The 13472-nt window shown below is 40.3% G+C and overlaps 1 protein-coding gene across 2 annotated transcripts; it reads right to left on the reverse strand.

Moving 5' to 3' along the window:
* Positions 1-23: 23 nt before the first annotated feature.
* On the reverse strand, positions 24-12768 carry LOC149657513 (glutamate receptor ionotropic, delta-1-like). Of its 2 annotated transcripts, none has more exons than XM_089844571.1 (6): positions 11588-12768; positions 10196-10351; positions 8010-8274; positions 7132-7259; positions 6122-6344; positions 24-689 (listed from the first exon to the last, which is right to left on the reverse strand). In XM_089844571.1, the coding sequence occupies exons 1-6, from the start codon at positions 11600-11602 to the stop codon at positions 559-561; spliced, it is 918 nt and encodes a 305-aa protein (XP_089700697.1). In that variant the 5' UTR covers positions 11603-12768; the 3' UTR covers positions 24-558. The 2 variants fall into 2 exon arrangements, with proteins under 2 accessions (XP_089700697.1, XP_089700698.1); XM_089844572.1 differs by lacking the exon at positions 11588-12768 and adding an exon at positions 10556-11573.
* Positions 12769-13472: the final 704 nt, after the last annotated feature.

Genomic DNA, 13472 nt, shown 5'->3' on the forward strand with positions numbered 1-13472 from the left:
ACTCTTAGTGACAGCTAACATGTTTTATTCTGTTCAGCGTCGTTCTACAAACTGCCTGGTTCGTGTTGGAACCGGCTAACAACAAATACAGAAATATGGTAATTTAAGTTATTTTATGCGGTGCTATGACTATTATTATTTATTACTAATCAACAACAATTATTACATTACTTTATGAAATTTTAGGTTAAAGATTGATACAAAATTGTGGAAGTTTATAGCAATTATCATAAGTTCATACGATATGTTCCATAAGTTTGTCACTGGTTACTGAGGGATTGATACGAAGTGACGTAGGTAAAACGTCGGAGCTGTAAGTCTCTAGCATTACGAAGCATAGGTAGTGTCATACTTATGAAACATATCTTATAAACTTATACAATTAAATGATCACTGTGCCTTTTGATAACGTGGTAAAACGAGATACATTCTTCAGGTGTGGTCATTTAAGCATCTTTAAGCATCTGGAGAAGAGGTTAGAGAGTCTCTCTGCCAGAAAGACGAGCAATGCCAGAGCGTGTCCGATGGTCAAGATGGCGAACGCTCCCTGCAGGTCCACTATGACCAAAGGTCTGGTCCCACTCTTTTCCTGGAGGTGGTCCGTGTCAAACATGCCCTTAATCCTTTCCCACTCAATCGTGTCCTTACGGAACTTTTCCAGGATACCGCAATCCTGCAGACGAAGTACTCTAAATCATAAACAATAAGAATTAAGTTTTCTATTTAATGTAATTAATGGCTTTTTAAAACCGTAATAGAGAACGCGGGTGGTCGCTTGTTTCCGCACAGTTTTATTTTTCACATCTTAAAAACCTATAACCCATTTCCGCACAGTTTGCAAAACATTTTAAAAACCTTAATCTTATGATGCTGGCTCATTGGACCGAAAATAGCCAAAATGTGAGGTTTTATGATTATAAAATTTTCGATGCTATTTAACGATAGATTAATTTTTAATGCAGATTTAACAAACGGAATTAAAAAATGCTCCTTTTACTTCTATTTTTATTAACAAAAACACACTTACGTCTCAATACACTTTTTTATCGATAGTGATATTGCAATGGTCAAATCACAAGTTTTATAGCATGCCCCTATTGTAGCATAACCTAACCTAACCTAACCCGAACCGAACCAAACCTAATCAACAAGAAAATAAAAAAAAATTTATTTGCAAACTGTGCGGAAATGGGTTATGGTAAAAATAGTGAACCAAATTTTCAATGTAAAAAGTGTGCGGAAATGGACCATAAAAAGTGTGCGGAATTGGGCTATGATTCTCGAACATTTTGCGGAAATGGGCATCCTCGAGAACGCGAAACAATTAGCAAGCTGACAGCGTAGCAAATTCTTAGGTTCATTAACAAAAAGTGTCTTTGAAAAGAATTTGAAAGGAAAATGATCAAAATTAGTTATCTAACAGATGTTGGTTTGAAGTGACAGATATTTTAAAATTAAAATTCGTTAGAAATTTCATGGAGAATACTTGAAATTAAAATTGCCTACAGCTTACTACACGTAATTGAAACTCAAGCCGTGCATTCTTGCTTAAAAACTAGCGGGTATTTTAAATCCTGAAAATCCTGAAGTTTTTCGTCTCTTCACAGCACACACAAAGCTAGGTTACATAGAGACCTAGCTTTGCGCGTGCTGACAATCGAATAAGCTGTCGTCCTATAGCTTGAAAACAAATTTTCTCACGCGCATTCTTCATCCCTGATTAAACAATATTTCAATGCTAATTTTAACTTAAGGTTTTTAGCAAGCATATGGTGTATTTTTAGAATAAAAAATTAAAATAACATTGTGCATTAATTAAGCAGAGTGGATGTATTTTTAAAGAGCTTACACCATATTGAGGGGATCTCGAAGCGGAGAGCCTTTTGGCACTTTGAAGATTGAAACAAAAGTATTACTTTATTATTAACCAATCACAGCTCTAAAAGGGAAGTGCTCATATGTTTTTCACCATCAATTGACAGCAAGAATTGATCACTCCATTCAAGCAGAATTTTATGGAAGACTCGCGGTGTTCATATTCGAAACCGTCAAGCTCTAGTACCGATCAACTTACTATCTAAAATTAGCTCGCCAGATACGGTTAAGCGTGGTCTGTAATTGTGTTAAATAAATAGAGACGATCCAAGAACTGTTTCATTAGATCTTCCCAGATATTTTGATAATAAGGATATTGTGGGGAGGGGAGGATGGTGAGTGAGATTGGTCATGGTCCACTTGATCACGCACCCACGAACGCTAGCTTTTCGAGATATAGAACCTCTTCAAAGAATTATATTACCATGTATAAGCGCAAGTTACTTGATGTTAATTTCGTATTCCTTTGAATTCAAAGGAACCCAAAATTAACATTAAGTTTTATGGGAGATTGTACGTTTTTGAGATATATCCTCTGCCCTATAGATCAAAATGATCTAAGTCTTATACTTTCCAGGATGAGAGTGATCAACTCACGCGTCAATGAGTGCTATCAGAAGTAAGATAAGGGACTAGAAGTATCGCGGTAACCGAATTCTTCACTTGGCGAAAGTGAATATTCTTGATGACACACCAACGGTTGCCCCTCTGGTAGCGAGTTCTGAATTTTCCCCAAACCCGTGAGACGCTCGCGGCGGTAGACGGCCGAACTAGATTCAAGCAGCCGCGTCCGTGATCCGCTGCTTTTGGTTGAGGCAGAAGTCCATTAAACTAGCCTAGGAAGTAAACAATTACAATAGCTGTTATAGCGTACATCTCTGCTGGGGTAAGAATTCCTTTTAACTCCATGGATGGGGGTATAATTTTCCCCCTTTTTATTAAGCCTGCTTGAAATCTCGAGCTGGCTTGGTCTCGTCTCAATCTAAGGGATGGGATCACGTGACTAACATAGTTGATTGTAGTGTCACCTGTCGTTGAGCGACGAAAATAAATCTTTAATTTTTCTGTCTGGATTAGAGTCTGCCCCTTGGGGTAAAACGGGTTACGCGCATGGCAAAATCAAGCCAATCGGGTTATGCCTTTCTAGCCTCAAAACCCGAGCACGAGATCTGAGCTGTTATAAAAATTCAAAAGATTTGTTGGTTGGGTCTATGGCGTTGACTGTTCCAAAATTCACAGCCCCCATCCCTTCCCCTTCTATGCTAGAGAGGGCACAGTTTTCTTGAGCTCCTCTCTAGGAAGTCTTTCTTGACGTGAGCGGGGCGTGACTTCTTCAGCCCATGAACGCTGGATCTCTTAAAGGTAGATAGTTTGCTTTATAAAAAAATAAAAAAGGAACGGCCACGGTCGTGAAATATTTTTTGGTTCAATAGGTTTATGAAGAGTCATGAAAAACCGAATGGCCTTGACTGTTCCCAAATTCACAGCCCCCATCCCTTCCCCTGATTCTAGGCTAGTGAGGGCTCGGTTTTACAGTGGAAGGGGGCGTTTTCCGGTCCCTTTAGAGATCCAGCGTTCATTTTCAGCCAATAGCCGTGTCTCTCCCAATAGGGCAAATTTTGGCGTACGAGTCGCGCCTAAACCGGAGGTCTGAATAAAGTTATCGCGAGGTGGCGAATGTGTCGCCCTTCTTCAGTATTGCAACACAAGAGAGGCGAGTCCCAACCCCCCTCTTTTGGTTACTTCCTAGGCTAATTTAATGGACTTCGGGTTGAGGGGAAGGGGGTAGGAAATTTTTTTGGATCTCGACCAATTTTTTTCTCTCTAGTGTAGGCGCGATGGAAGCGGCATAAAATCCTCAAATTTGTTTACTATATAGTGCAAGGATCTATTACCAATGCTAGAGCACTTTATTTCTAGTCCCTTATCTTACTTCTGGTACTATCGCCAATTTCATCTTTACATGGCAGCTTAAATTTAACTACGGTGTATTACCAAAAGGGGTTAATAGAAGAAGAATGACACTCTGTTTCCTCTTAATACTTCAGTTATGTAACGTCATTCTTCTCAGGCTCATGCACCTTTTAGTTTGCTTTACCGCTCATCAAACTTCAGATGGGCATCGCAACTATTCTACAGTGTGGAAAAGACCAGAGTAACACCTACCGTTGTGGAAAACCCCCAAAACCCTTGACGGACTACTTCACTGCAGTACATTTTCGAGCTCGTATACAGGGTGTGACATGTGTCATTGTATGCAAATGAGAACGTGCAACAAGTATCATAGTGAATATCGTTTAATGATACGCACTTTGAAACGTTAAAGACCTACGATTAAGCTTTGGAACTAAGGCATCACACTACAAATTAAAGGGCTGTTTGGTAAACATTGGCCGCCCAATGTGGTGGCGCACCATCCTGCTCGAAGCACAGGTCCCGCATCACTGCTAATGGTAATGCGTCTATCGCCTATTGGGATACTTAGATAAGGAATCCATACGATGTTACGAAGGTCAGACTTATTCAATCAAACGTACGCGTCGTTACTAGCAGCTTAGTTCGTATAAACGTTGTAAGTCCTGTGTCGTAGACGAATGGCAGCCTGCTCAAACCGAGAAAAATTGGACATAATGTTTATTTTGGGTGAATGTTGCGGTAACGTTCAACAAGCGGCATTGCTTTATGCCGAACGCTTCCCACACCGACGAAGGCCGGTTCGAAGAACCTTCACGAACATTAGAGACAACCTACGAGATTTCGGGAGTTTCGTCGTGCAAGACCGTCAACGTAGAAGAGACCGTATAATTGGTAATCATGATAGGGAAGTCGACATTCTAGCACGTTTTGAAGCCAATCCTCATACTAGTAGTAGAGCGGTCGGAGAAGAGGTTGGTCTAAGCCATTCAACCGTTCTTGCCATTTTACATCGGCATCACTACCATCCCTATCATATCCACCTCCATCAAGCCTTAACGGACGACGACTACCTAAGACGTCAATACTTCTGTCTTACCATGCGCGAGCTAATTGAAGCCGAACCATTGTTCTTAAGAAAGGTTATTTTTTCTGATGAGGCGACATTTCACAGGGATGGTACGGTAAACCGACATAACTTACATTACTGGACCCAACGAAATCCATACTGGATACGGCAACATTACCATCGAATTCGATGGAAGATAAATGTTTGGTGTGGCATTCTGGGGAACAGAATCATCGGACCTTTCTTCTTCGAGGTCAACATTACTGGTGACAGGTATTTGCACTTCCTGCGCCACGCGTTTAGTGATGCGATAGACACATTACCATTAGCAGTTATGCGGGACCTGTGGTTCCAGCAGGATGGTGCGCCACCACATTGGGCGGTCAATGTTCGCCAATGGCTAATTGAGCACTTTCCAAACCGTTGGATCGGTAGAGGTGGACCAATTCCGTGGCCAGCAAGATCCCCTGACCTAACCCCACTTGATTTCTTCTTATGGGGATATGTTAAGGGGGAGGTGTATGCAACAGAACCCTTAAATGTAGACGACTTGAAGGCCAGAATTCGAAGCGCAATTGAACAAATCACTCCTCAAATGCTAGAAAACGTAATACAACGCATGGTCAATCGTCTTGAAGAGTGCCTACACCACGACGGTAGGCACATCGAACATTTACGCTGATCGATTTACCAAACAGCCCTTTAATTTGTAGTGTGATGCCTTAGTTGCTAAGCTTAATAGGAGGTCTTTAACGTTTCAAAGTGCGTATCATTAAACAATATTCACTATGATACTTGTTGCACGTTCTCATTTGCATACAATGACACATGTCACACCCTGTATACGAGCTCGAAAATGTACTGCAGTGAAGTAGTCCGTCAGGGGTATTGGGGGTTTTCCACAAAGGTAGGTGTTACTCTGATCTTTTCCACGCTGTATAACTGTTTGGCACTAAATCCCCAGCAAGCAATCAACCCACAAACCTTGATTGTCTTGACGTGGGACAAAAATCCACAAGCGCATGCGTCTGACCGAATAGTTAAAGGCTAATAGAGTAATGATGAGGGAGCTATTTATCGCCTATGTGATTCGGTTTAGTAACCTTGCTCCTAATGTTCCGATGTTGGGATGAATGGCGTTACAATTACCCCGATTTATGGTGCACTTCTCTCGAAGAGAAGTATTATATACTTCTGGTAATACCAGATCCCCAGGATAGACAATATTCTGAAAATTGATAGCGAAGGTACATGTTTGCTTACCAGCGTGTCCCAAAAAAGTGTTAAAGAGTTGGTCACTAAGAAAGTGAAAATTATGTTCTCCCAAGCGAGCGACCGACCCTTGCATGTTCTCTCGGCCCCAACCGAAGGCATACTTCTCGTGCAAGACCTTCAAGACACCCGAAGGTACCGATGTCGCCCCGGAACTGATCGGGTCTCGTCTGACTCCGTCGCCCAAATGACCCAAACGGCCGGTACTGATCGCCTACAAGTATACGAAAAGCATTTTAAGCCTGGCGTCGGCTGCTTCCAACAACTCGCAACGGAGTCCAATTTTTTGGTTCAAAGATGTTTTCCGGTTGTCACGTGACGTTTTTAATCGAACCGTCAACGAATCAAATGGCAAGGGAGTACGTTATTTCTTAGTGCATCCGCTTCATAATGGCGACAAAAGCATGGTTTTCACTTGACCGAATAAACAACTTTGCAGCTAGACGTCAAACGTCAGATTGGTTTTTTACGTTGTCGCCCATCGTTAAAGCGTTTTCACTTAGCGTAGTTCTCGCAAATAATGGAACCAAGGTTTACCAGATAAACTGAACATTGCACCAATTGCGGCCCATCTTTCATTTTTGGTCTTTGCAATCTTTGTGGCTAATATCATAAAGATATGGATTTCGTTTAGCCACTCATGACTTAGCGTGGCCAAAATAACCGCAAACGGAGAGTGACCGTATTTTTCCAGATGCAGGTAGTTGAACCTTAAAGCACTAAACATTTCTGGTTATAACCACACTTAAAAGATAGTTTTAGGTGATGTTAAAAATGGGCCCTTTGGTGATACCAAAATTATGCGACGCACGAGAAAGGGAATTAAACTATATCAAGACAATTCTAAACTTCAAATAAATTTTGAAAGCTAGAACTTAAATAAGAGGGGTTATGCATGATTTTATAGTGTACCACAGTCACTGAAAATATAAAAGCACTTGTCAAAGGTGGGAGCGCTGTATTCACCTAAGCTAAACTACTTTTATCCATTAATGACTGACCTCTAAGGCTTGATGAAAGAAAGTGCTACGCAAACTGCCCGCAACTATCTTCCCTTGATGGACAGCGGCGGCTAATTGGTCAAGAGTGTCGATCGGATCCTCCAAACCCGGAAAGTTCAGAAATGAAACTGCGCAAAAAAGACACCATAATTAACATAAACACAAAGAAATAACAAAAAAGTGAGGTAGTAAGGAAAGTGGAGGCGACGCGTGATTCTCATTGCCTCTGAGCTAGTCATTCGCCAAGATTTTGTACACCTGATTTCTGAATTTTTAGGTGAATTCCGTTGATTTCTGAACGAATTCCTTGATTTCCGTTATTAGGATTAGTTTAGGTGATTTCCATAACCTTTTTAGTGAATGCCGTGATTACCACTGGATTCTTCGTCGATTACGATGAATGCAGTGATTATTTCTATCTGAACTGATTACGATTTTTCTTTTGGATTTTCAAGTTGCTCGAATGATTATGTGTGATTATTTCACGAAATGTGTGATTTCCGAGGTGATTACAAAATATTGCAAGTAAATCATGTGATTATTTCTGATTTTCTCAAGATTTCACGTGATTTCCATTGATTATCGGAGATTTCACGTGATTTCCATTGATTATCGGAGATTTCTGATTACCTTTGATTACATACAAAAATAATTGTGATTACTGATGATTTTCTAAGAGTTCCAGAAATCAAGTAATCGATTTCTGCGGTTGAGTACACCTGATTATTCATGTGACTAACCCCTCGCCTCTGAGACAACGATTTATTTTCGAACTTCTAGGGGTAAACTCGTCTATGAAAATCGCGAGTACGGGTGCAAACCGAATTACATCTACAAATTAATATAGCGAAATATATGAAAGACATTTTGCTTCTTACTTAATTGACCCGAAAAAGAAGCGTAGGCGATCATCGAAAAGATGAGCCAACCAATCAAGCCGACTTTCATGGAACTGCGATCCAATCGCCTGGGTGGTTCGGCTCCGGTGTCAAGGAGGGCGCCGTATTCGTACCAAAGAGCCTCACCGAACGACCAAAAAAACCTGTTATTATTCGAGGCCTTCAAATCGACAAAGAATCGCACCGCCAAAAACTTCAAGCAAATGGCCATAGCGGGAAACAGGCACAGAATGCAAATCCATACCTAGCAAAGGTACAATAAAGAAATTTGTATAGTCTGGATCTTTCAAACGCTATAAGGATAGGAAAACCAAGGATGACGGGGGCTGGATGCGAAATCTGATAGAAATAGGTGCGCTAACTGAGGAACGGCTCAGATTGAGTGGAACACCAAAAAGGATGGGGAATAGTCGGAGTCAATTTTAATTGGTTCGTCTGTAGCCCTTCTCAGCCAATTACCAATGCGTCCGACTATTCCTCTCCCATTTTTGGCGTCCCACCCAAACTGAGTCGTTCCACAGTTAGCGCGCCTATATTTATCTCAGATTTCAAATCCTACCCCCATCATCCTTGGGAAAACTAGACGCTGTGGCGGCAAGCAAGTCACGGCACGAGCAACAGGAGATTAGTAATCTTGGATCGTTCGAATTTCTTAGTACTGCTTAATGTATTTAGTGTAGGAGGTAAATTAGGATCAGTTTATTTTCTGGTACGACAAAGTTACTACAAAATTTCAAATTACTATTTAAAGATGGACTTGGCTAAATTGAGATCTCAGACCATGCACCTAACCCATGGACAGGCAACTGAATAGGGAGCTAGGTTTGCTTAGATCATCGACTGACACTAGTACTGTGGTGTAGGTTGGAAGGTTTTCACCAAACCCTAGTAAAATTCGCGCCATTTTGTTTTTCGAGTAGTAGAGGTCTCCAGTCACCGATATGGGGAGAAAATCTGACTAAATTATAAAATTGAGTTGAATTTAATTATTTATTTATTTATTTTAGCCTCTCTCTCTCATTAAAGATTCATAAGCGATCTATCAAGTTAGTTTTGTAAATATCACTCTGGTTTTGTTTATAAAATCTGTTTAACACCAAGTCTTGGCTAAAATATATCCCGAATCATTACAGACAATTTTTAGCCACATCGTATGATGAACATCTACGATGTGGGTCTTAGTTTGGCCCGGCCTGTTGGTGGCGGTGGTGGTGGTGGTGGCGGCGTCGTGAAAGAGAACTGCCTTAGACAGTATAAAATTTTTCGATCGTCATTGAAGGGAGAGTGAATGGGAGAGAATTGTGGTGAGGTGATATTTTTCGTTCGTGTATTTTAAAAGGAAGGAAATTATGATAGTTAGGTTAAGCCATATACCCTCCCTTAAAAATTCCTCTTACCCGTCGACAATAAGAGTTTCACGCTCCCCTATTTTAACATTCAAAGAAGTCGAGGGAAATTTTGAAAGCAAAAGCAAGAATGGTCTCAAGGCACCGGGATTTACGATTATTGGGTGTTTTACCGAATTCTTTCTCTTTCAAACTCTTCTGACCATAAGTTCATGTTAGAAATTTATAAGAAGCAATAAGTGTGCATAAGTCTATGTTGTAAACTCATCGAGGGGATAATCACTAAAACTATCTGTTCTTCGATTCGCCGGAATATTACAATTACGGCATAAGTAAATTTATTCGGGTAATAATTTTATCACCGTTTAGGGTAGGGCATCGAGGGGCTATTCACTCTGATTTTATGCACGGTAAATTATTTAAACATTGTAAAATATAGCGCTATTCACTCATTAGGGTAAGGTATAGAGGGGCTATTCACTCGTTCGATGTGGCTACTATTACGAGCCCTTGGGTCGCCTTGTTTCTTTACGGGACATTTGGCGATAAATTGCGGTCGGTAGACGCGTGAGGGCGCGTGCTACGCATTGCCATTTGTTAAGGTGGGTTTAACTTGGTTTTCCTGTCCATGGGTTAAGTGGTCTGAGATGAGACGTACTCTTTTAAGCTCACCTTTAATTTTCCAGCGGAAAAAGTAACTCTTTATTAGGTCTCTTTAGGACTAAATTATCTTTTGGATCACTAAAGCTTACCACGCACTAGTCCCTTTTGCCAGCGTCCGTCCTATGATATTTTGAGCGCCTTTACTGGTGTACTTACTTCCAAGCTAAATGGTTTAATTAGTGCCAAGGCTCTTGGCAATTCAAGCGGAGCGCGCAAAACGAAGGTGGCTTTCTCGTTGACATCTGGATGGACAAAATCCACTACCAGACTTCTTGGGAAGCTGTTCTGAAGCGTCATGCTGAAGTTAACTTCCTAAATCATTGAAGTAGAAGGTAATTTTCTCTTTAAATTAAGACAAGTTTCGTTAAAATCGGATAAGATTTCACCAGGGGTCACGTCAGTGGCGCCGCCAGGGGGCAGGCTGGGTAGGCTCCAGCCTACCCGTAAATTTCAGAGGGGCCCCGATATGAGGTAACCATAATACTACAATACCATGTATACAATATTTTGACCTACCAGGCAATTTACGTTAGACAAAGTTTCATAAGTATGATGACCCTTTTAGCGAAAAATCCGATATTCCTTTTTACCTCTGTTGCTATGACCCGCCTCTTCTTTCATACTCCCCCTTCCCGGGAAGGGGGTCCGGGACTTTGACGCGCGCCCAGATTACTCTGTTCTCCATTCCTACTTCTAAATCTGATATAATAATATAAATTGTCTATTGTCTGATAATACTGAACTTTAATACATTATGATACAATATGATAAAAATAGTTGTAAATTTAATATTATCGAAGCTGTGGAACTAAATTTTTCTCTTGAAATTATATAAGGGCCCCCCCCCCCAAATCTTCCTTAGCCTATCTGCAAAAAAATCCTGGCGGCGCCACTGGGTCACGTTTAAGCCAACCAGGTCTGAGCTCGTCTCTTTTATGATGACACAAAGGCACGAAATAAGGCAATCGTTAAAATGTGTTGTCAACCCAAAGCCACTTTTAATTAACAATAAAGATTCTTAATTTGTCAAGTTTTTAAAACTATTTTTCTTTGAACTAAATGTCGTAAAATAACCTTTGAGAATTTGGAATAACTATACAGGAAGGTTAAATCATTTTAAGAAAATGTGTGGTGAAATATAACTTTCCATAAATAATGTAAAATGTGAGAGACAGTGACAACTTGTACATAATAAAAAAAAGGTTTGGGCAAGAAGTGATATCTAGTTTATTCGGGAGAAGATATAAATTCGCCACATTTCCAGCTTTATCTCCATTCTAAATGTAGATACGGAGTTAATCCCCGCCTCTAAATTACAACCAGCATCTCATTGGTTCTTGAAAACTCACGTCAGCGCGACGCGAATGACGAAAATTACGTATTTTCCGACTGCGGAGAGGCGAAATATCCCGGCCTCCTTTAACGTCCCCCCTTGTATTTTGAAAGGGGGACTGAGACTATGGTGCGCGAATTCTTTGGTATCTCCCTAGTAAACTAGATATCGCTTCTTGGTTTGGGGTTTGTGTGTAAGTGAGATGTGTAAAATACTTTTCTTTGAAGCATTCCTACGACTCCGAACCATTTGCCTCGTTTCTTGAATCCGAAACTTCGTTCTTTCGACAATACCAATTCGTAACTGTATCCATTAAAAAGACTAGTAAGAAACTTAGAGCTCTTTAAAGGGAGGGTGAAGAGGAAAATCGAGTGACTTTTTATCGATTCTTCTACTAATTATAAGACCATTCTGCGTAGTAAAACATCCAGGTAATATCTCCGAATGATTTTAAAATTCAAATTGTATGGATAATTTGAAATAAGGACCTCTGACCAATCACATAACGCCCTGCCTTTCTCTTAATAAAATTTCCGTTGCACGCTCTACATCTCGCGCCACGATTGCCACATCTCGAGCAACATTAATCAAATTTCACGCTAAATTTCATTCAGCATGGATGGTACCACGATAATTTTATTAACAAGAAGGCAGGGCGTTACGCTATTGGTAAGAAGTCCTTACTTAAAATTATCAATAAAACCTGAGCCTAATTTGAATTTTAAAATCATTCGGAGTAATTTTTCTGTATGTTTCACTACGCAGACTGGTCTTATGATTGGTAGAAGAATCGTTAAAAAAACCATTTATTTTCCCCTACATTTAACAGGATTATTATTTAAGGCAAACAGAATTAACAATAAAGTGAAACACTAATAAGAGTGAACACTAATATTTTCAGTTAACTTTCCGTCGTATACATGCGCGATTTATAGGACAAATCGAATTATATTTAACAGGGTTTCACTGTGAAATCTGTCATTTCTATAAGGCAAAAAATATTATATTCTACCTGGGATAGATTTAATTTTAGAAGTAGGAATGGAGAGCAAAGTAATCTGGCGCGCGTCCAAGTCCCGGACCCACTTCCACGGGACGGGGGGGGTATGAAAGAAGAGGCGGGTCATAGCGACAGAGGTAAAAAGGAATTACGTATTTTCCGCCGTCCCCGTCAGCAACGTCATCAAAACGTAGTTTAAGTGAGCCCATAAGATAATTTAAACTTTTCGTTATACGTGTTGGAGGGAGGGGCTCTCTACTGGGCTATGAGACGGACTGAAGTAAATACTAACCATTCTCCATTCCTACTTCTAAAATTAAATCTATCCCTGATTCTACTCTTGCCTTTGTTTCAGTAAGAGTATTGCTTTTTGAAGTAACCTAAATTTTTAAGTCGTAAATGCATAGTTTCAACCCATCAATTATTTTGTACATTATCAAAACGATATCCTCCCGTTGAACCGAATTACCCATGGAAATCTCTCATTTAACCGAATTACCCATGGAAATCTCTCATTTAACCGAATTACCCATGGAAATCTCTCATTTAACCGAATTACCCATGGAAATCTCTCATTTAACCGAATTACCCATGGAAATCTCTCATTTAACCGAATTACCCATGGAAATCTCTCATTTAACCGAATTACCATTGGACATAATCCAATTTAACACAATTCCCATTGGATTGAAATCCCATTCAGCCGAACTCCTATTGGATGGAAATACTATTCAGCCGAACTCCCATTGGACAGTAGCCTATTTAGAAGAATTTCCATTGGACGACAGTCCCATACAGCCGAACTCCCATTGGATGGATATCCCATTCGGCCGGATTCCCATTGGACATAATCCTATCTAGGAGAATTCCCATTGGACGGCAATCCAATTCAGCCGAACTCTCATTATTTTGATTTCCCGTTCAGCCGAAAATGTGCCAAAGTATTTTCGAAATTTGCGGAGTGACGGATTTCAAATCAGTGGGTTTTATGTACTACTCTCTTTACTTCGATATGATAAGAATTTTAACGCTGTTCACCGGATTATGACATCTTGTATGATGTTCTGCCCGTTGAACGTTATCAATGTTTAGTGTGAGAC

Source organism: Phalangium opilio, unplaced genomic scaffold (genome assembly GCF_054372755.1).
Source record: "Phalangium opilio isolate 3A_F unplaced genomic scaffold, DU_Popi_V2 ptg000077l_1, whole genome shotgun sequence".
NCBI classification, from domain to species: Eukaryota; Metazoa; Arthropoda; class Arachnida; order Opiliones; family Phalangiidae; genus Phalangium; species Phalangium opilio.

What these genes read in the sequence shown, in the direction of transcription:
- LOC149657513 (XM_089844571.1), bottom strand. An exon ending in TTAAACCATTTAGCTTGGAA is followed by an intron (nt 8,275 to 10,195) that starts GTAAGTACACCA and finishes TACCTTTGCTAG; the next exon opens with GTATGGATTTGCATTCTGTG. An exon ending in TTCTTTTTCGGGTCAATTAA is followed by an intron (nt 7,260 to 8,009) that starts GTAAGAAGCAAA and finishes TTTTTTGCGCAG; the next exon opens with TTTCATTTCTGAACTTTCCG.